The 22,461-nt window shown below is 39.9% G+C and overlaps 1 protein-coding gene across 1 annotated transcript; it reads right to left on the bottom strand.

The window, feature by feature from the left end:
• Positions 1–20,021: 20,021 nt before the first annotated feature.
• On the bottom strand, positions 20,022–21,312 carry LOC121471710 (ADP-ribosylation factor 3-like). Its single transcript, XM_041722475.1, has 2 exons — positions 21,297–21,312; positions 20,022–20,547 (listed from the first exon to the last, which is right to left on the bottom strand). The coding sequence occupies exons 1-2, from the start codon at positions 21,310–21,312 to the stop codon at positions 20,165–20,167; spliced, it is 399 nt and encodes a 132-aa protein (XP_041578409.1). The 3' UTR covers positions 20,022–20,164.
• Between the last annotated feature and the right edge of the window lie 1,149 nt (positions 21,313–22,461).

Consider the following 22,461-nt stretch of genomic DNA (forward strand, 5'->3'; position numbering starts at 1 on the left):
TCCCTGAGACACAACAATACTGAAATTAGGCCAGTTATTCACCCTACGATGGCCTCTAAGTGTTCAACTGAACGGAAGAGTCGCATGTCTCTCACTTTAAATCAAAAGCTAGAAATGATTAAGCTTAGTGAGGAAGGCATGTCGAAAGCAGAGATAGGTCGGAAGCTAGGCCTCTTGCGCCAAACAGTTAGCCAAGTTGTGAATGCAAAGGATAAGTTCTTGAAGGAAATTAAAAGTGGTACTCCAGTGAACACACGAATGATAAGAAAGCGAAACAGCCTTATTGCTGATATGGAGAAAGTCTTAGTGGTCTGGATAGAAGATCAAACCAGCCACAACATTCCCTTGAGCCAAAGCCTAATCCAGAGCAAGGCCCTGACTCTCTTCAATTCTATGAAGGCTGAGAGAGGTGAGGAGGCTGCAGAAGAGAAGTTTGAAGCTAGCAGAGGTTGGTTCATGAGGTTTAAGGAAAGAAGCCGTCTCTGTAACATCAAAGTGCAAGGTGAAGCAGCAAGTGCTGATGTAGAAGCTGCAGCAAGTTACCCAGACGATCTAGCTAGGATCATTAATGAAGGTGGCTACACTAAACAGCAGATTTTTAATGTAGATGAAACAGCCTTATATTGGAAGAAGATGCCATCTAGGACTTTCATAGCTAGAGAGGAGAAGTCAATGCCCGGCTTCAAAGCTTCAAAGGACAGGCTGACACTCTTGCTAGGGGCTAATGCAGCTGGTGACTTTAAGTTGAAGCCAATGCTCATATACCATTCTGAAAATCCTAGGGCCCTTAAGAATTATGCTAAATCTACTCTGCCCGTGCTCTACAAATGGAACAACAAAGCTTGCATGACAGCACATCTGTTTACAACGTGGTTTACTGAATATTTTAAGCCCACGGTTGAGACCTACTGCTCAGAAAAAAAGATTCCTTTCAAAATACTACTGCTCATTGACAATGCACCTGGTCACCCACAAGCTCTGATGGAGATGTACAATGAGATTAATGTTGTTTTCATGCCTGCTAACTCAACATCCGTTCTACAGCCCATGGACCAAGGAGTCATTTCCGCTTTCAAGTCTTATTATTTAAGAAATACATTTCGTAAGGCTATAGCTGCCACAGACAGTGATTCCTCTGATGGATCTGGGCAAAGTAAATTGAAAACCTTCTGGAAAGGATTCACCATTCTAGATGCCATTAAGAACATTCGTGATTCATGGGAAGAGGTCAAAATGTCAACACTAACAGGAGTTTGGAAGACATTCATTCCAGGCCTCAGGGATGACTTTGACGGGTTCAAGACTTCAGTGGAGGAAGTAACTGCAGATGTGGTAAAAATAGCAAAAGAATTAGAACTAGAAGTAGAGCCTGAAGATGTGACTGAATTGCTTCAATCTCACGATAAAACTGTAATGGATGAAGAGTTGCTTCCTATGGATGAGCAAAGGAAGTGGTTTCTTGAGATGGAATCTATTCCTGGTGAGGATGATGTAAAGATTGTCGAAATGACAACAAAGGATTTAGAATACTACATAAGCTTAGTTGATAAAGCAGCAGCGGGGTTTGAGAGGATTGACTCCAATTTTGAAAGAAGTTCCAGAGTGGGTAAAATGCTATCAAACAGTATCTCGTGCTACAGAGAAATTGTTCGTGAAAGGAAGAGTCCATCAATGCGGCAGATTTCATTATTGTCTTATTTTAAGAAATTGCCACAGTCCCCCCAACCTTCAGCAACCACCACCCTGATCAGTCAGCAGCCATCAACATCACGGCATGACCCTCCACCAGCAAAAAAATTACGGATTGCTGAAAGCTCAGATGATGGTTAGCATTTTTTAGCAATAAAGTATTTTTAAATTAAGATATGTACATTGTTTAGATATAATGCTATTGCACACTTAGTAGACTATAGTGTAAACATAATTTTTATATGCACTGGGAAGCCACGCAGTTCATTTGACTCACAATATTTACTTTGTTGTAGTCTGGAACTGAACCCACAATATCTCTGGGGTATGCCTGTATTTATATAGTGGTTACAGTATTCACAAAGTTTTTTACGTCCTTTTATGAAAATGAACCTTCTTTTTATTTTTAACTTAATTATATTGCCTGTATTTATTTATTTTTTAATTTTTAAAACTTTTGTACAAATGTCATGTGATTGTGAGCTTATGGTTCTTTTGGTGATCTGGTCTCTTATACTGTTTTTCATATCCTGGGTCCCTAGCTTTCTGTTTTTGGGTTACATGTCATAATTTTTGATCTCCTTGGATCTGTGGGAAAATATTTTATGGTGAAGGATCATGCTTTGGGTGTGATTTGTTCAAGTCTGTCTTCTAATTTGGTATTCTACTAGAGAATGCATTTTTCAAGAAAGAGGAGCTATGGTTTTGTGAGAAATTTTAAGTCCTTTGTTAGAAAGCCTAAAATCATTTGCAATTTTATCTCTGGCCAGAGGCTTTGACTAGTTTTCTTTCTTTTTCTTTTTCTTTTTTTAAATTAAGTCTCCATATTGGCAAGGCTGAACTCTGTACATTATAAATTTGCTTAAAGATACTACTTGAATCATTCAGAATAAAGTGTATTTAAAATTAATCACAGTAATTGGGATAGAATTTATTTAATAGCTTTCGAATAGCCTTTCATGACTTAGAAAATTTCATTTGCCATCTAGATTTTATTAAGAAAGTCTCGAGCCCTTCTTAAATACACATTATAGAGAACAAGCGTATTCCTGTATGTAAGTTGGAAAGTACACATTGAGTACCTCTGTGTATTTGAGAATGCATATTCCTTACACTGTCAAGATCGAAAAGTGGAACTGATAAATGCAACTGAGGTTTTGAGATTGCTTATACCCTGACAGGATGCCATCACATGCACAGCTATGAACTCTGCTTCTGTTGAGACGTAACATAAATGTGGGTGACCTACCTACAGTGAACTCTTGGAAGCAGACCAAGGAGGCGGAATCTTCTCAAGCATGAGACTGATATATAATGTTTGTTGTCTTTTTGTTTGTTTGTTTGTTTGTTGTCTTTATGGTCAGTATTGCTGAGGGTTTGCTAAGTGAACCTGTTCGATTTGCACAAAAGCATTTATTTAAATATCTTTTTTTTTTTTTTTACTAGGTGCTTTTTAGTTTTCAGCCACTAGATGTTGTGACATGGAGCCTTGACTAGAACTTGTTCATAGCGGATAGTATATTATTTATGTCTGTGGTTTGTGTGCTTAGTTGTCAGTTATCTGGTTATGGTGCAAACACATACCTTCTGTATCAGCTACAGAAGTGCTTTGAACATCAATATTGTTTTATCTTAAATGATAGTAGTTTGCTATATCTAACATAGGTAAATAAATCAGTGAATGTAATTCAGTTTTTTAAGTTTGGGATACTGTATAAGGCAATGGTATATCTCATACATATGTTACGCACAGTATGTTTCTTGTGTGCCCCATGGATATGTCACTGTGTCAGACCTAGTTATTTATAAAAAGAAAATTGTTTCATAATGATCATCTCCCATATTAAAAACTTTTAAAAATGTATACCAAGTATAGGTTTGTTTTGAGGAGAGGAAAAATGTTTCAAGGACTTTTTGCCTCTATTTTAAAATGGATTTTTCTACCATTTTTAGAGAGAGGAGGAAATTAAAATATCATTTGCTTTTAAACATTTAAAAGAAATATACAGCCTTCCTACCAAGCTGAAAAAGATAAGTAGAACAAAGGTACTGGAACATATGATAAAAATTATATTTATTTGAGGTTAACGTTTTTTTAAATCTTTTGCTAACTTTGTGCTTTAATATAGGTTAGTGATCATATATAATTTGAAAATACAGGAACTATTTAAATTTTTAGAAAACTGAAGAAATACTTTTCTTGGTTCTGGGTAAAATTTAGACCATTAGACTAAGAGAAAGATTTCAGGGAAAATGGAGTACAGTATTTAAAATTGTTACTGCAGCTTTACTTCTGCATCCCTTCTTCCCGTTTGACCCTGATTGAAATGTATGGACATAGAATTTAGAAATTTTTTTTGCGTGTGACACAGGGAACCTGCTTTGATTCTGGTGGATAATCTCAGTGGTGGTGGGGAACTTTCCTGAATTTGTCAGTGTGATTATTAGTAACTCAAATGAGGTTCAAATGCACAAAGCCCCCCTCAAAAGTAATTCCTCCAGGGGCGCCTGGGTGGCTCAGTTGGTTGTCCCTGACTTTGGCTCAGGTAATGATCTCAAGTCCTGGGATCAAGCCCCGAATCAGGCCCCCTGCTCAGCGGGGAGTCTGCTTGTCCCTCTCCCTCTCCACTTGCCCGTACTTATGCTCTCTCTCACACTCTGTCTCTCAAATAAAATCTTAAAAAAAAAAATTTCTTCAAATACTCAAAGTGTAGCAAGTATATAAGTCAGTATTGTCTTAACAATATTACTCAGTTAATGAATTAACACCTTTATAAGCAAAACTGCAGTACATTTTAAAACAACAATAATACAGCACAATAAATTACAGTTGGTCCTTGAACAATGTGGGTTGGGGCATCAACTCCCCACGTAGTCAAAAATTCATGTGTAACTTCTGACTCCCCTGAAACAAATACCAACAGCCTACCGTGGACCGGAGGCCTTACCGATAACGTAAAGAGGTGACAAGCACATTTTGTATGTTATATGCATTATATACTGTATTCTAACGATAATCTAGAGAAAAAAATTAAAATCCCATAATGAAAACACATTTACAGTATTATACTGCAGAAAAATCTGCACGTAAGAGGCCCTGTGTAGTTTCAACACATTTTGTTCAGAGGTCAGCTGTATTTGGTTTGCTAGGTGTCTCTAAGTAATAATATTTATGCCTAAGGGATCCTGAACATTTAGTCATGCTGTAGTTATTTAAAAATCTAAACAAGATTTTAAAGGTTTATATTCTTACATACAGTAGCATTTACAGTTAACAAATTTATGATTTGTTCCATTGATATCCTTTTAAAAGTAACTTATGGTTAAACTTTTCTATTTCAAGTGATCTACTTATTTTGTATCCATATTTATAATGTACCCTTTATTGTTTCTAGGTATTGATACACTTTAATAAAAATAATACATTTACTGTTTTCCCCTATTAATATCTTTGTTTCTCTGAGGCTGTTTGTTCCAAACTATGTACTACTTATTTGTTATCAAATTCTGGGTTAAACCTTCTGTCGGCAAAACCCCAAAGTACACGTTTTAGAATATAAGTTAGTTAAAGGTCTATGTGGAGGTTTGTTGCACTAACCGTTTGAGGATATGAAATGCTAAAGTGAGATCTTCTTTTTTTTATTATTTATTTATTTATTTTTTATTATTTATTTATGATAGTCACACAGAGAGAGAGAGGCAGAGACACAGGCAGAGGGAGAAGCAGGCTCCGTGCACCTGGAGCCCGACGTGGGATTCGATCCTGGGTCTCCAGGATCGCGCCCTGGGCCAAAGGCAGGCGCTAAACCTCTGCGCCACCCAGGGATCTCTAAAGTGAGATCTTCTAATTGGCGTTGCGGTGGATAAACTGGCAGTGAAATTCCAATAGAACACTCATATTTTAAACCAAGAGAATATGCTGAATTACTCTTGAACTCCTGAGTGTTCCAACCATGACAGCACCGAGATGATTTGGGCACAGTCTGGCTCCGGCCTCCCTGATGACTGCTTTCTCCCTTCGTCCTGCAGCCACCCCCGCATCTGCTTGAAAATGCATAATCAAGACTCCACCACGAAACAGCCTTCCTCTCTACCTGTCATACCCCCCCAAACATCAGACCTGAGCCCAAGGGTTAGCCCCTCGTAAAGCCTCCTCTGACCATCCTGTTCAAAGTTGCCCCCGTCCCTAACACTTCTATCTCCCTTTCCTCCCTGACTTGCTGCATGCCCGAATCATCACCAACATTCTCTATATTTTACTTTTCTACTTTGTTGGTTTTTTCCATTAAAGCTTGGGCTCCTGAAGAGGACAGAGACTTTTTTTTTTTTTTTTTTTTTTACCATGTTGTTTACGTACACCAGTGTGTTTTCAAAAATCGCTTGTTAAAAGGATGGGAGGGAGGAAGGAAGGGGCAAAACTTGACCCACGTCGTCGTGGTGGTTTAATACCAGCCACTGCAGAGGACAGTTCAGCCCTGGCAGAGTCCACAGTGTCCTTCGGCAGCCTGTCTGATGGGGCCTGAAGGTGACAGTGGGAATGACAGGTCTGGAACAGGACCCACATAGGGGCTCTAAGCAGCAGCAAATACAAGTGCCTTTTACCTCAGGTAAAGTCTTCTACCAAAATTACTTAGAAATCAGATCATTAGCGAGAGTGTTCTGTGTGATATTTTGCATCACTCATAATAGGAAGGAACAGGGGTGACGTGGCTGTTCTAGTATCCCTCAGCTCCAACCCCACCCTCACTGCTTCTGCAAAGAGGAGGCCAGGGCTGGAGAACTTCCCTGTGACAACTGGCAAGATGCGATGTTCTGGAGAGACCTGGGGCGGGGGGAGGGGAGCTTTCTGTGGGGTTCTGGTACCCCGAGGTGGCCCAGCTCCTGTGGAGCTGCAGCTTCTCCACCACCTGGCTCAGATCCCGAGGCCCACCAGCCGGCACGTTCCCCAGGTAGGCCTTCGGGTGGTTGGTTGTGTGGTGGCATCCTGGGGGGGCTTCCAGCAAGTTCCATCACTCAGCGTCACAGTGCTACCTTGGCCATCCAGTGGGCCATGGCTCCACTGCAACAGCAATCAGATGCCAACCTGGGAATGCTCTTCCTTGAATTCTCAGCCCCTGGGTGGGTGGGGGTGGAGGGCTGCCCTTTACATCACTTATTCCCATGTTGTTTAAACTTCTTTCTTTTATTTAAGATATTATTTATTCACGAGAGACACAGAGAGAGGCAGAGGGAGAAGCAGGCTCTCTGTGGGGAGCTCAATGTGGGACTCGATCCCAGGACCCCTGGGATCACACCCTGAACCAAAGGCAGATGATGCTCAACTGCTGAGCCACCCAGGTGCCCCTTACCAGGATCTTCTTACAATGGTAATATTAATTAGCAACAGCAAAAACTTTAAAGAAAGCAATTACCTGTTTATCATCACCAGGAAAAAATGTGTCTACAGATACCAATGGTGTATTCTTTTCATTGTAAGAAAATATCCCTAAAAATCCTAGTTTTCATTTGTTTCAAGTTTTAATTGAAATTCTAGTTAGTTAACAGTGTAATATTAGTTAGAGTAGAATTTAGTGATTCATCACTTACATATAACACCCAGTGATGATCACAAGTGCCCTCCTTGATCCCCATCACCCCCACCCACCTCCCTCCATCAATCCTGTTTGTTCTCTACAGAGTCTGTCTCATAGTTTGTCTCTCTCTCATTTCCCCTATATTCATCTGTTTTGTTTCTTAAATTGCACATGAGTGAAATCGTATGGTATTTGTCTTTCTCCGACTTATTTTGCTTAGCATAATACTCTCTAGTCCCATCCATGTCATTGCAAATGGCAAGATTTCATTCCTTTTCATGGCTGAGTAGTATTTCAGTGTGTGTGTGTGTGTGTGTGTGTGTGTGTGTGTGTGTGTGTGTGTGTACACTACCTCTTCTTTATCCATTCATCAGTCGATGGACATTTGGGCTCCCTCCGTAGTTTGTTGGTGATAATGCTGCTATGAACATCAGGGTGCACATGCCCCTTTGAGTCAGCATTTTTGTATCCTTTGCATAAATACCTAGTAGTGCGATTGCTGGATCATAGGGTGGCTCTATTTTTAACTTTTTGAGGAGCCTCTAATACTGTTTCCCAGAGTGCCTGCACCAGTTTGCTTTGCATTGCATCCCTACCAACAGTCCAAGAGGGTTCCCCTTTCTCCACAGCCTTGCCAACACCTGTTGTGAGTTTTAGCCATTCTGACAGGTGTAATGTGATAGCTTATTGTAGTTTTGATTTGTTTTCCCCTAATGATGAGTGATGTTGAGCGTCTTGTCATGTGTCGGCTGGCCATCTATACATCTATCTTCTTTGGAAAAATATCTACTCATGTCTTCTGCCCGTTTCTTACTGGGTTATTTGTTTTTGGGGTGTTGAGTTTGATAAATTCTTTACAGATTTTGGATGCTGACCCTTTTTCAGACATGTCATTTGCAAATACCTTCTCCCATTTTGAAGGTTGCTTTTTAGTTTTGTTGATTGTTTCCTTCACTGTGTAGAAGCTTTTTATCTTGAAGAAGTCCCAATAGTTCATTTTTGCTTTTGTTTCCCTTGCCTCCAGAGACATGTCTCAGAAGAAGTTGCTATGGCTGATATCAAAGAGGTTGCTGCAAAAAAAATCACAATTTTAAAATTTCCTTCCTCAATGTGCAGTTAAAAAAAATTTTATTTTAAAGATTTTCATTTATTCACGAAAAACACACAGAGAAAGGCAGAGACATAAGCAGAGGAAAACCAGGCTCCCTGTTCTACCTTGTGCAATACTTTGGTCAGAGGAACTTGGAACAAATTAGGCATCAAGCCATTCTCTTTTGTTATATGTTAACTTGATAATTGTCTATCCTAATCAATGTCTATCCTTAAATAATGTGAAAAATATTTTTTAAACTATAAAGCACTATACTGATGTTATTTTCTTACTCTGAATTGGTCAGGAAAAATCTTTTAGTCATTTTGGACTTTTTTTTTTTTTTTCAGAGACTTCACTTGTTTTCTGCTTTTGTAAAATGTTTGTTCACATCACAGGATAACACAATCTGATAGTTTCTAACACAGAGTGTACCAACCTTCCTTTATTCTGCAGCACCGAGTATACTAGTCTCCCCCAGGTTCCCAGCACAGAGGATGCCAGTCCTCTCCCAGCCAATAGCATGGGGTATGCAAGTCGTCCCCAGTCTGTAAGATAGTCCCTTCAATTATTTTTACTTTAAATAATAAAATGTCAACTGTGCAATATAATTCATTAGTTAATGAATGCACAGATATTCCAAACAAGAAAGTTTCTTGTTATTAGTGTTAGAACTTTATTTTCTCTTGTAATTTATAGAATCTCATTGGGGCACCTGGGTGGCTCAGTTGGTTAAGCATCCAACTCTTGATTTTGGCTCAGGTCATGATCTCAGGGTTGTGAGACTGAGTTCTGTGTAGGGCTCCGCACTTAGTGCAGAGTTGGCTTGGAATTCTCTCTCTCCCTCTCTCTCTGCCCCTGCCCTGTGCTTGCTCTATTGCTCTCCCTCTCTCCCTAAGTAAATAAAATCATAGGGGCACTTGGGTGGCTTAGTTGGCTAAGCATCTGGCTTCAGCTCAGGTCATGATCCCAGGGTCTGGGATTGAGCCCCAATTGGGCTCCCTGCTCAGCAAGGAGTCTGCTTCTCCCTCCCCCTCTGCCTCTCTCCCTACACCTTTTCTCTCTCTTGCTCACACTCTCACTCAAATAAGTAAAATCTTAAAAAAAATAAAATCTTTTTAAAAATGAACCTCATATATTGTAACCTATGTAGACATAGAACTAATGCTCTCAACAAACACTCTTTTTTTTAAAAAAGATTATTTATTTATTTATTCACGAGAGACGCGGAGAGAGAGGCAGAGACACAGGCAGAGGGAGAAGCAGGCTCCATGCAGGGAGCTCGACATGGGACTTGATCCTGGGTCTCCAGGATCACGCCCTGGGCTGAAGGCGGCGCTAAACCACTGAGCCACTGGGGCTGCCCTCAACAAATACTCTTCGGAAATATTGGGTTTCTTAGTACTATTGGGTTATGCTTAGAACTACATATATAAATAGTGTTCAAAGCTCAGAACACATCTAAAGACACTTCTGTTTGTAAGTGAATTTTGTGGAGAAAGAGGTCATTATAACTGTAGGCAATATATTAAAAATAATGAAAGGACTTAGAAGCTGTTGGGAAGTTGTTGCATAAGACACAGGTTTAGGAATGAAGTCAGAATGACAGATGACAGACAATAGAAGCCACTGAGGAAGAGCAAAGTTACCACATGTTCCAGTGATGGTGCAGGGTGCAAGAAGCTGAAAAACTGTTTGTATCAAGGAAAATCTATGTAATGGGAGAAATTTTAATATTCTCTTCTAAAATCTATCAATAATTAAGTTATGATCCTGAAGATATTAACTATGGAACATGTGACATGGGTTTTAAAGCAGTCATGATAAAAATGTTTCAGTGAGCCATTATAAACAGAGTTGAAACAAATGAAAAAAATAAGAAAGCCTCAGGAAAAAAAATAGGAAGTGTCATCAGAGAAATAGAAGCTATAAATCATAACTAAATGGAAATTTTAGAACCAAAGGTATGCACAATAAAAATCTCAGGATATGGGCTTAACAGTAGGTTGGAAGGAACAGAAGAAAGACTCAGTGAGCTGGAAGACAGAAGAATAGAAATCACTCAGTCTGAGTACAGAAGTAATAAAAAAGAAAAAAGGAAAAAAAAAAAGAAGAGAGCCTCAAGTAGCTATACAATAACAAAAGATGTGATACTGTTATTAGAGTCCTAGAAGACAGGTGGAAAAGCAAGGCTGAACAAAGTACTTGAAGAAAGAATGGCTGAACATGCTGCAAATCTGGATAAAGAAATAAAGTGATGGAATAATCAGACCAACAAGACACAGCACTCATACACGTGTCCATACCAACCAATACGGATGCAAACGTGCAAAGCAAAAACCTACAGAATTGAAAGAATAGACAAATCTACAATCATACTTGGACACTTCACTCCTTTCTTACCAATTACTTGATAGGATAAATGTTCAAAAAATCAGCAGGGATATAGAAGAACTCCATGCCATCAACCAGCAGGATCCAGCTGACATTTATTGAATATTCCACCCAACCACAGCAGAATTGTTCATTTTTTTCAAGTGCCCGTGGAACATGTATCAAGAAAGAACATACCCTGGGCTAGAAACCAAACTCTAACAAATGTAAAGGAATTTGAATCATATAAAATGTATTTCTTGGCCACGCTGGAATTATTTTATAAACCAGTAATATGAGACACCAAGAAAATCTTCAAACACTTGGAAATTAAGCAGCGCACTACAAAATAATCCATAGGGCAAATAAGGCAAGTGTTTCAGAGTAACAAAAAATATGCTGAACTGAATGAATATAAAAATAATAGAAAAATGTGTGGGACACACCTAGCTAAAACAGCTCTGAAAGGGAAACTTATAGGAGAAATGAAATGCATACCTTAGAAAAAAGGGAAAGCCTCAAGTCATTAATCTAAGTCCTTACTTCAAGAACCTCAAAAAGAAAATAAAAATAAGTGCAAAGAAAACAGAAGGATGAAAGAAAAGAAATCAATGAAATTGAACAGAGAAAAGTAACAGGAAAATCAATGATACAAGAGCTGGTTCTTTGAAAACACCAATAAAATTAACAAACCTCTTGTAAGATTGACAAAGGAAAAAGAGAAGAAACAGATTACTAATATCAGGAATTAAATGGACTACGAAACTGCAGACATCAAAAGGACAATAAAGAGATAGATACTATGAATAACTCTACATATAACCTTGGCAATTTAGACAAAATAATGGATCACTTCCTTGGAAAGCACAAACTACCATAACTCCCTCAACATGATTAGATAATTTGAATAGTTCTATAAACTATTAGGTAAATTGAATTAGCAATTTAAAAGCTGCTAAAAAAAGACATCTCCAAGATCATTTTTTAAAAAAGATTTTTATTTATTTATTCATGAGAGACACAGAGAGAGAGAGGCAGAGACCCAGGCAGAGGGAGAAGCAGGCTCCATGCAGGGAGCCCGACGCGGGACTTGATCCCGGGACCCCGGGATCACACCCTAAGGTAAAGGCAGATGCCCAACCACTGAGCCACCTAGGCCCCAAGATCAGATTTTCTTATAAAATTTCATTAGAGAATTCTAACTCTAATTCTCTAATTTCATTAGAGAAGTGTTTAAAAGAGATTAACAACAACTTCACAATTTCTTACTGAAAATACAAGAGGAGAGAATATTTCCCAACTCATTTTATGGAGGTAGTATTAGTCTCATACCAAAACCAGACAAGCACAGTGGGAGAAAGCAAAGCAAAGCAAAACTACAGCCAATATCACTCCTGAATACAGATGGAAAAATCTTTGACAAAATATTAGAAATAGAATTCAGCTATATAAAAAATGAATTATATACCATGACAGAATGGGGTTTTCAAGTATACAAAGCTGGTTCAACATTTGAGAGTCGATTTGTATAATCCACCAGGTTACCAGGCAAAGAAGAAAGATCACATGCTCATGTCAATCAGTGCAGAGAAAGCATTTGACAAACTTCAACACTTGTTCAGCATCCTCCCAGAAAAATAAGAAAAACAGAGAATTTTGTCAACTTGATAAAGAGGAGCTACCAAAAAAAAAAAAAAAAACCCTATAGCTGACATATGTAAGGGTGAAAGACTGCATGCTGCTGTTCTTTCTTTTTTAAATTGGGAGCAAGGCAAGGATGTGCATTCTCACCACTCTTCTTCAATATATTGCTTCAATTTCTAGCCAGTGCAATAAATCATGAGAAGGAAATAAAAGGTATACAGATCAGAGAAAAAGAAACAAGTCTTCGTTTTGCAGACGGCACTGTTGTCTGCATAAAAAATTCCAAAGAATCTACAAAAAGACTAGAACAGGTTAAAGTTCAGCAAGGTTGTAGTGTACCAGATAAATATCTAAAATTATTTGTTTTTCTATATAGTAGCAATGAACGCTAGGTCACCGAAATTTAAAAGGCAATACCATTTATAATCACTCAGAGAGAGAGAGAGAGACAGAGACAGAAATACTTAGACATAAATCTAACAAAATATGAATAGGACTTCTATGCTCCAAATCTCAGAATGCTGATGAAGGAAATTGAAGATGTAAATAAATGGACTGGAAGTTCATGGACTGGAAGCTCACAGACTGGAAGATTCACCATAGTAAAGATGTCAATTTTCCCCAGGTTGATATACAAGTTTAATGCAATTCTTATCAGAATCTCAGCAAGGATTTTTATAGCTATAAATAAGATTATTCTAAAATCTATATGGAGAGGCAAGGAACAAGAATAGCTACAACAATTCAGAAAAAAAGAAGAAGAAAGTGTACTTATTATATAGCCATGGCAGTACTCCTCATACAGCTGTAAGACTTACTATACAGCTACGGTAATCAAGATTGTGTGGTACACCCAAGACAGACAGTCACTTCGATCAATGGAACCAAAATGAACAGAGAACCCTGAAAATAGACCCACACAAATACTCAACTGACTTTTGACAAAAGCCATTCAAAGAATGAAAGAGAAAAAAAAAAAAGAGTGAAAGAGAGCCTTTCAACAAACGGTGTTGGAGCAATTGGATATCTGGTTTTTCACAGTTAAAAAGATGAGTTTTGACGTAGTCTAGTACCTTCAACAAAAATCAATTCAAAATGGAGCAGAAACTTAAATGTTAAACTATGAAAAATTCTAGAAAAGAATAGAAGAGAATCTTTGGGATCTAGAGCTAGGCAAAAAGTTCTTAGACTTGACGCCAAACTTATGATCCATAAGAGGTGAATTTATAAACTGGATTTATCAGTATTCAAGATTTTACTCTGTTGAAAGACCTTATGACAAGGTTGAAAACAGAAGCTACAGAATGGAAGAAAATATTTGCAAACCATGTATCCAACAAAAGGCTGGCGTATAGAATATATAAAGAACCCTCAAAACTTGATGTAAAAAAAAAATCCATCAAATTAGAAGTCGGACAAAGGCATGAAGAGACGTTTGACTGAAGAGGACACACACGTGGTGAGTAAGCACACGAGGAGATGCCCAGCACCACTGGCCACCAGGCAGGTGCAGGTCAGAGCCGCGAGGAGCCAACCCTGCGTCCCCATCAGGACGTTACAGTGAGACCCGGGGGGAAACAGGAATTCCGGCAGGGACACGAGGAGAAACTGGCTCACCTGGGACGAGGAGAAACGGGGGATCACCTGGGACGAGGAGAAACATGATCACTTGCAGGTCACGCTGCTGGTGGAACCATAGTGCAGAGGGGCCCTCTGGAAACCAGTTTGGCAGGTTCTCAAAAAGCTAAACATGCAACCACCCCAAGACCTGGCAACTGTGATTCTGGTCATTCTGGTCGTTGTCTTCAGAGAAAAGACCGTGTACAGTAATACAAAAGCCTGCACCTGAGCATGGAGAGCAGCTTCCTTTACAGCCCAAAGCACCTGGGGGTCCTTGGGTGACACACGGTTAGCCACACTCACTGAGCCGAAGGCAGGTGCTCAACCTCTGAGCCACCCAGGCATCCAGGATTTTGGTCTTTTAAACCAGTGGGAACAACTCAAAGATTTTAAGCAGGAGAGCAATACGCTCAGAATGTTATTTTTCTTTTTCTTTTTCTTTTTTTTAAATTATTTATTAGAGAGAGAGATAGCAAGAGAGAGCACAAGTGGGGCACAAGTGGGAGGAGAGGGAGAAGCAGGCTCCATGCTGAGCAGGGAGCTCAATCCCAGGACCCTGGGATCATGATCTGAGCCCTGAACCAAAGGCAGTCACTTAACCAACTGAGCCACCCAGGCGCCCCCAGAATGTTATTTCTTAAAAGATCGCTCACACTGCATTGTGGAGAATGGGTTAGGGAGAAAAAGTAAGAGCATTCAGGAAGCTAAGACCAGGTATCAGACCAGAAAGCTGGGATTTGGTTATAGCAGTAAAAACAGGAAGAAGTGTATATTTTTGAAAGGTATTTAAAAGCAGAATTCATAGGGCCTGACACCGGACTGGTATTGGGAAGAAATTTTCAAGGCCATCCCACGGTTTAAGGCTTTTCCACCTAGATGGCTGGTGGTTCCTTTCTCTGAGATAAATATTCATGTTTTACAGAAAAGAGCTTAAGTTTGGGTTTTTATATTTGATTTTGGGGCACCTTTGAAATATCTAAGTGGAGATGTCATAGGATACAACTGGATAAATTTGGAGCTCAGAGAATGATCTGGGCTGGAGGCATGAATTGAGAGGCACTGAGGGCAATGGACACGAATGACATCACAGGGAAAGAGCTTTGAGTGAGACCAGACCGTAAGACTGAGCCTTGGGGAGTATCGTTTAAAGGCTGGCCGGGGGGATCCCTGGGTGGCGCAGCGGTTTGGCGCCTGCCTTTGGCCCAGGGCGCGATCCTGGAGACCCGGGATCGAATCCCACATCGGGCTCCCGGTGCATGAAGCCTGCTTCTCCCTCCGCCTGTGTCTCTGCCTCTCTCTCTCTCTCTCTGTGGCTATCATAAATTAAAAAAAAAAATAAAATAAAATAAAAAAAAATTAAAAAAAAAATAAAAAACTAAAGGCTGGCCGGGGAAGGATGAGTCAAGAAAAGGAACCTGGCCATGTGATCAGAGAGGTGGGAGGAAAACCAAGAGGGTATAATGTCAAAGAAACTAAGGAGAATTTCAAAGAGCATTTAGTGTGAACTAATGCTGTTGAGATTTATTTAAGATAAAGACTGACAATGTCTTGGATTTAGTTTCGTGGAGGTCTTTGGTGACCCTGGCAAGAACTGCTTGGTGGGTTAATGGGGAAAGAAGTTTATTAAAAACTATGTGATATGCTGAATACAGATAAGAACATTAGGATAAATTTCAGTCATTGAATGTATATTTCATATATTTATCAGTAGGTGAATAAGTCAATGTATTACATATGACGTAGGTACTATTATTTCCAGTACTCAGATGACAGAGCTAACTTCTAGAGATTTTAATGTCATACAACTATTATTTAAAATCAAGGTTTGCTCCTGTCCTCAACAAAATGCTGCTTCTCTAAATGAAGACATGGTCAAGTAGGAAAAATTTATTTTTCCATTAAATTTTTTTTTTTTTGGTCACAATTTAGTTTAGGTTTTTTTTTTTTTTTTTTTTTACATAAACTGGGGCAAAATGTATGACCTTTGAACACCTTAGAATTTAGGCTTATTAAATTAAAAAAAAAGAATTTAGTTAGGAAAAATGTCATACACAAAGTTATAGAGAACAGCATAATCAATGCCTCCTCAGTAATTGTCACCCCACGGCTTTTCTTGTTTAAAGAATACCTTTAGCCATTATGCTCCTTCCCTGCTCCTGCCCTCATCACCACAACAGATTATTTCAAAGCAAATCCCAGACAAAGCTCTTTCTAAAATCAATCCTATTTTTTATTCTCAAAGCTGTCTATTTTGCCTGCTTAAACTTCCACAGGGTTTTCAAATATCTGATTGAATCTATACGATAGTTCCAATATAAAAGCAGGAAATAAAATTAAGCCTGAAAGTCATATGAGTTTTTAAAAAATATACCTTAATTTTTAGAGCAGTTCTAAATTCACAGCAGATGTCCCGTGTGCCTTCTGCCCATGCCCCTCCTCCCTCATCTCCTACCGGGATGGTACACTTGTTACGCTGACACATCATTCTCATCCAAAATCCATCACTTATATCAGGGTTCACTCTTCCTGTTGTACATTCTGTGGTTTAAACAAATTTGTAATGACACGTATCCACTATTATGTATCATGCAGAGTAGTTTTACTGCCCTAAAGGTCCTCTGTGTTGCACTTATTCATCCCTCCCTCTCAAAGTTATGTAAATTTTGATGTTACTTTTTCACTTCCAACAGATGCAAAGAACCATTTAATTTTTTAACGACAACAGGTGAATCAGCTAAACTGATGTTTCCTGGTATTTGGCTACCCCTTTCTGCCAGTTGTTTCCTGTAATAAGATGATGAGACAAAACTCACACATTTCCAAATGTAATAGTTCATTTTTGATTTATAAAGACATGGCTTTGGTGATTATTTATGGAAGTCAGATGATGCGAATAGAAACTAATGGATCTGTATTTTTCTGGACATGTTCCCTACATCTTAAACATCACAAAACTCTTGGAGATCACTTGTCCTTGGCGCCTACAGAGTCATGGTTCCTCTGTGTGCTGTATGTGACGTCACAGTCTCAGTGCCTGGCAGCCCATCTACACCAACTGCCAGAGGCTGCGATGCTGAGAACCTGAGTGATCCGAGGCTTCCTCTCCTTGCTTTCTTTCTGAAGGTGACAAACTGTTCAGATATCTTTTTTATTCACTTTAATTTAAAAAAAAATATTTGTTTTTATTTTTAGAATGGGCTAGGAGTGGGCTTTTAGGAGAATGAATTTATGCTTATATACAAATACTGCATATTAATAAACATAAATAGGTACTGAGTATCGAGTATATATGATGTATACACAAGCAGCTTGGCTCTGTGAATATATCAAATATATTGAACATAAGTAAATCTTGAGATTTCACATATTTCTGACTTTTAAGAAATTTGTTTTGACTTTAGAAGAAAGTTGAAATATACATAAAGCTCAGAACTAATTTTCAAGTTGGGCTCTGTGTAGCCCCAGGTACTCCACCCAAAGGTTTCCAGGGTCACCTGGAGGTGTGATATCAATCTACAGTTTAGGGCACAAGAACCTGAGTTAGTGGGCCTCAGAGTCTTCCCATTTTCTTCCCCCAACCAGAGCAGTTCTCTTGTATGTAGTAAGTATCTGCACAATACTTTGTTAAAGAAAGGGTTCCTCATCTAAATTTGAATATCAGTAGTCTACAAAAATGGTGCTTTGATGAAATCTTATGTCATCAGAGGGCAGACTTCAGGGAACCATGAATCCAGAATAGAAATAGGGAATAGACGTTCCATTTTTTTAAAAAAAATTTTTAGGGGATCCCTGGGTGGCGCAGCGGTTTGGCGCCTGCCTTTGGCCCAGGGCGCGATCCTGGAGACCCGGAATCGAATCCCACGTCAGGCTCCCGGTGCATGGAGCCTGCTTCTCCCTCTGCCTGTGTCTCTGCCTCTCTCTCTCTCTCTCTGTGACTATCATAAATAAATAAACATTAAAAAAAAAATAAAAAAAATTTTAAATTTTTTACTTATTTATTTTTTAGATGTTCCATTTTATGTGAAATTTTACTTAATATATTCAGAGAGGAAAGTACAAAAACAAGTATATTGTAATTAAGATAATATTCATGTGCAGAGGAATATGGTAAACATGCAATATTGTTAAAGATTCTAGTTTAATAAATATAAAAAAGTAAAATCATGCCACATGAGTTTTTCATTCAAGATAATCGAAGTTATGATAATTTCATCTTATCAAAAAAGGATAATTAGAACTATAAACTTCATTTTATAAATAATAAGCACTTATAATAGAGTTAGTGTACAAAATTATGATCTTAAAAAATCTGAAAACATACAAAATTGATTCAAAATGTCAGACAATTAACCTTTATTGAATGTTTACTTTTTTGGAGCTCATTCACTCATTTACTTTTTCAATATATTACTTATTTTTCTAATATGTATTTACTGAAGATTGATGGAAATATAGAAAAGTTTACAGTCCCTGTCCTTGAGAAAACCCATCTAGTGAGAAAAAACTTAAGAAACAAATGTCTTGGGATCCCTGGGTGGCGTAGCGGTTTGGCGCCTGCCTTTGGCCCGGGGCGTGATCCTGGAGACCCGGGATCGAATCCCACGTCGGGCTCCCGGTGCATGGAGCCTGCTTCTCCCTCTGCCTGTGTCTCTGCTTCTCTCTCTCTCACTGTGTGCCTATCATAAATAAATAAAATTAAAAAAAAAAAAAAAGAAACAAATGTCTTATAGCAAATGAGTTGCAGAAATAACGTGTTGGACATTCTGAAATGGAATGATGACTGAGGGCTGGCACAGGGGGGGCAAGCTTCATGGTAGCAGAGAGGCTTGAGCTGCCACCCGTAGGAAGTGCAGGGCTTAGTCATTGGGGTGGAAAGCAAAGAGGGATCGCTGTGACCAAGGCCGTTGAAGGTTTGCCCAGGGCAATGATGGGGAGAATTGATTGAAGAAGGTTGGGGTAAAGCGACCTGATGTTTGAGGCCAGAGTTCTCAACCACATTATGGTGATATTAGGACGACAATGTGTATTCCCATTAAGGGGGCCTCTTGCAATCTCTGAAAGAGATGCTCCCTTCCTGTCTCAGTATGTTTGGCCTGTTAGAACAGAATACCATGGGCCGGGTGAGTTATAAAAGAGACATTTATTTCTCTCAGTTCTGGGAGCTGAGAAGTCTGAGATCAAGGCACTAGCAGATTTGGTGTCTGGTGAGAGGCTGTTTCATGGTTCACACATGGCAGTCTGGTCACTATATCCTCACACAGCAGAGGTAGGGAGGCATGGAGAGTTCAGTGGGGTCTCTTTTATAAGACTAGAAGTCTCATGCATGAGGGCTCCGCCCCATGACCTAATCACTTCCCAATGGCTCATTTCTGAAAACCATCAGATTGAGGGTTAGGATATCAACATTTGAATCTGGGGGACCCACACATTCAATTTATAGTACCTTACACCCTGAGCTTCTGGTTTTCCCTTTCCCTGTTTGCCCAGGTGAGAATATATGTACCGGCTGGTATGTGTTACACACGTGAATCTTAGGGGTTTGAGGATAAGGGGGCTGCTCTAGGGATCAGGAAGTCCATGAGGGCTTTTGAACAGCTGGGTAATAGGAACAAAGAAGAGAGAATTGGCTGGTGGAATGTTAGATTTGATGGGAGAGGCTGGAGGTAAGGAAATGTCAAGTGTTGACTGCAATTGTCTAAGAATTGAGGAGGCAGAAAAAAGACTTTGTACCTGAATGTTTGATGGCAGGGAAGTTGGAAGCCAGAAAAAAGTAAGGTGGACCGGGCACCTGTATTAAGCATTACTCCGTTTTTAAGGTATTGTTTCTATTTTACAGAAAGTAAAATCTGGAGATATTTAATACAAATCCAAGTAATATACGATTTAGTATTACTATATACTATACGTATATAGTAATATACGATTTTTTTTTTGTTTTAAATCCGATAAATTGGAATGATTCATCATCAGAACAGCAACTGGGGACTAGTCATGGACAGGGGAGCAGAGGGGAAGCAGGAGAGGCAAGGCTCTTGTTGGGCATGCAGACATGATACCCAGGGCCCTGGCCACACTGGCAATGGGAAGGAAGGGGCAGGGTTGGGGCAGGGCTGGGGCAGGGAGACAGTAGGTATGTCAGGGGTGGGTGGGGTGGTCGGAAAGGGCTGCCTGGCTCTCACTTCTTGTTTTTGAGCTGATTGGCCAGCCAGTCCAGGCCTTCGTACAGCCCGTCCCCGCTGGTGGCACAGGTGGCCTGAATGTACCAGTTGCGGTGACGCAGGGAATGCAGGCCCAACTTGTCTGTGATCTCAGCAGCGTTCATAGCATTAGGCAAATCCTGTTTGTTTGCAAAGACAAGGAGCACTGCATCCCGGAGCTCATCCTCTGCCAGCATCCTCATCAGCTCCTCCCGGGCCTCATTTACTCGCTCCCGATCATTGCTGTCGACCACAAATATCAACCCTTGGGTATTCTGGAAGTAGTGTCTCCAGAGAGGTCGAAGCTTGTCCTGGCCACCCACATCCCAAACTGTATATTGGTTAGGCTCTGAATTCAAGTCTGTTTGACCTTAAATTCTGTTTTAACATGTTGCCATTTTAATTTTGGGTTTCTAAGAGACTAAAAGAGAAAGGTCTGAATGGAATGGGCCTAGTTTTAGGGATAATATTAGTTTGTTTTTGAGGTTTCCTATGCTAGGTTGTTCAGGAACCATCTAGAAAAGTAGCATTTGGCCTTAGAGAGTGGTGGGGCATTAACTGGACAGAAGAGAGAGAGGACCAAGTTTTTACTAACAACAATATTGCCAGGTTAGAATGAAATGGATCAGGAATGGAAAAAGGGAAAGAGGAGAAAGTTGTAAGGAGAAACAGGAAGTGCAGCGTCACCAAAACGGGAAAAAAACAAAAACAAAAAACACTTGTATGGAGGAAAAGACTGTCAAAGCAGTTGAGTACTGCAGATGTCAAAGAGGCAGGCCTGGACTTGGCAATTAGGAGAAAGGGAACCCGGGTCAGCGGTTTCAGAAGAGGATTTACACAGGGGCCAGTGTGCAATGAATTAGAAAACAAGATGGAAACGTTAGGGAAAGAGATCACCTACTAAAGTCTGTAGAGCCTCCATTTGAGATCTTGAGTGAAATTAGTGCATGGTATCTAGAAGGAGCAAGGTCTAGAGAAGGTTTTTTTTATAGGGAAAACTGGGGGCATCTTTATAACTTGATAAGGAAAGGACGAAAGGGTTGAAAGGGTGGAAGAATTGATTTTTAACAGGTGCATAGTGTTCTTTGGTTTGGCCAGATCAAAATTTACATAGAAATTCCTTCATTTATGCATCCTTCTTGGTACCTTAATTCTAAAAAGGAGATTGGTGGGTGTGTTGGGCAGAATGATAGCCCCTGAAGGTCTCTTCACTCTCACCTCTGGAACCTAAGAATGTTACCGGATATGGCACAAGGTGCTTTGCAGATATGACTATTGACTTAGTATAACTGGATATTGAAGTGAGAAGATTATCCTGGATTATCTCAGGGGGCGCTAAATATAATCACAAATGTCCTTATAAAGAGGAAGGGGCAGGGAGAGTTTACGACAGAAGAAGGGTGTGTGATGACAGAAGCAAAGAGATAGAGGATGCTATGCCGCTGGCTGTGAAGGGCCAAGAAGGAGCTATGAGCCCAAGAAAACAGATTTTCCCCTGAAGCCTGCAGAAGAAACCAGTCTTGCTGACACCTTAATTTTGGCCCCATAAGACTAATTTCAAATTTCTGGCCTCGGAACTATAAAAGATAAATTTTTTGTTGGTTTAAGCTGCCAAATCTGTCCTGATGTAGTATGACCTCCTCTGACCTTGGTGACATCTGCAAAGACCTTATTTCCAAACGAGGTCACATAAATAAATATGTACTGGAGGTCAGACCTTGAACATGACCTCTTTGAGGTCATGACCTCTTTGAGGAACACCATTCAACCCACACACCTGGTTTTTTTTTTTTTTTTAAAGTCAACCGGTTTTTGGTTTGGTTTCTGGGAACTTGCCAGAAATTAGGCAATGCTGGAATTGTCATTGCCTCACTCAGTTAGAACATTCTTGCTGGACTTGGGATTTCAGGAAATCCCAGAGGCAGGTGGGAGGGAGCATGGGTAGGTATATGCACATGCAATATGTCACTTTTATAGAGTCATGAGCAGCAGGAAACACGTTTTTTGCACGTGCAGATATACACGGTGAGTGCTGCCTACCATCCTGGAAGACCCGGTCAAGGAAAGTTGCAAGGCAGGGGGGAGGCCGGCGGGGGGGGCTACTGCAAAGCTCTTGTAGGTATTCAGGTGTAATAAGCCGTCATATTCATGATGCCTGGCGTATACCTGTGGCCCTGTAGCTGCACGGAGACGGTGGGCGCTAGGCCTCGGGATGGGGCTCCTCCCCCGAGCCCACAGCGTTGCAGAGCCGCAGCAACAGCTTCACGAAGGTCCT

Source organism: Vulpes lagopus, chromosome 11, assembly GCF_018345385.1.
Source record: "Vulpes lagopus strain Blue_001 chromosome 11, ASM1834538v1, whole genome shotgun sequence".
In the NCBI taxonomy this organism is placed as follows: Eukaryota; Metazoa; Chordata; class Mammalia; order Carnivora; family Canidae; genus Vulpes; species Vulpes lagopus.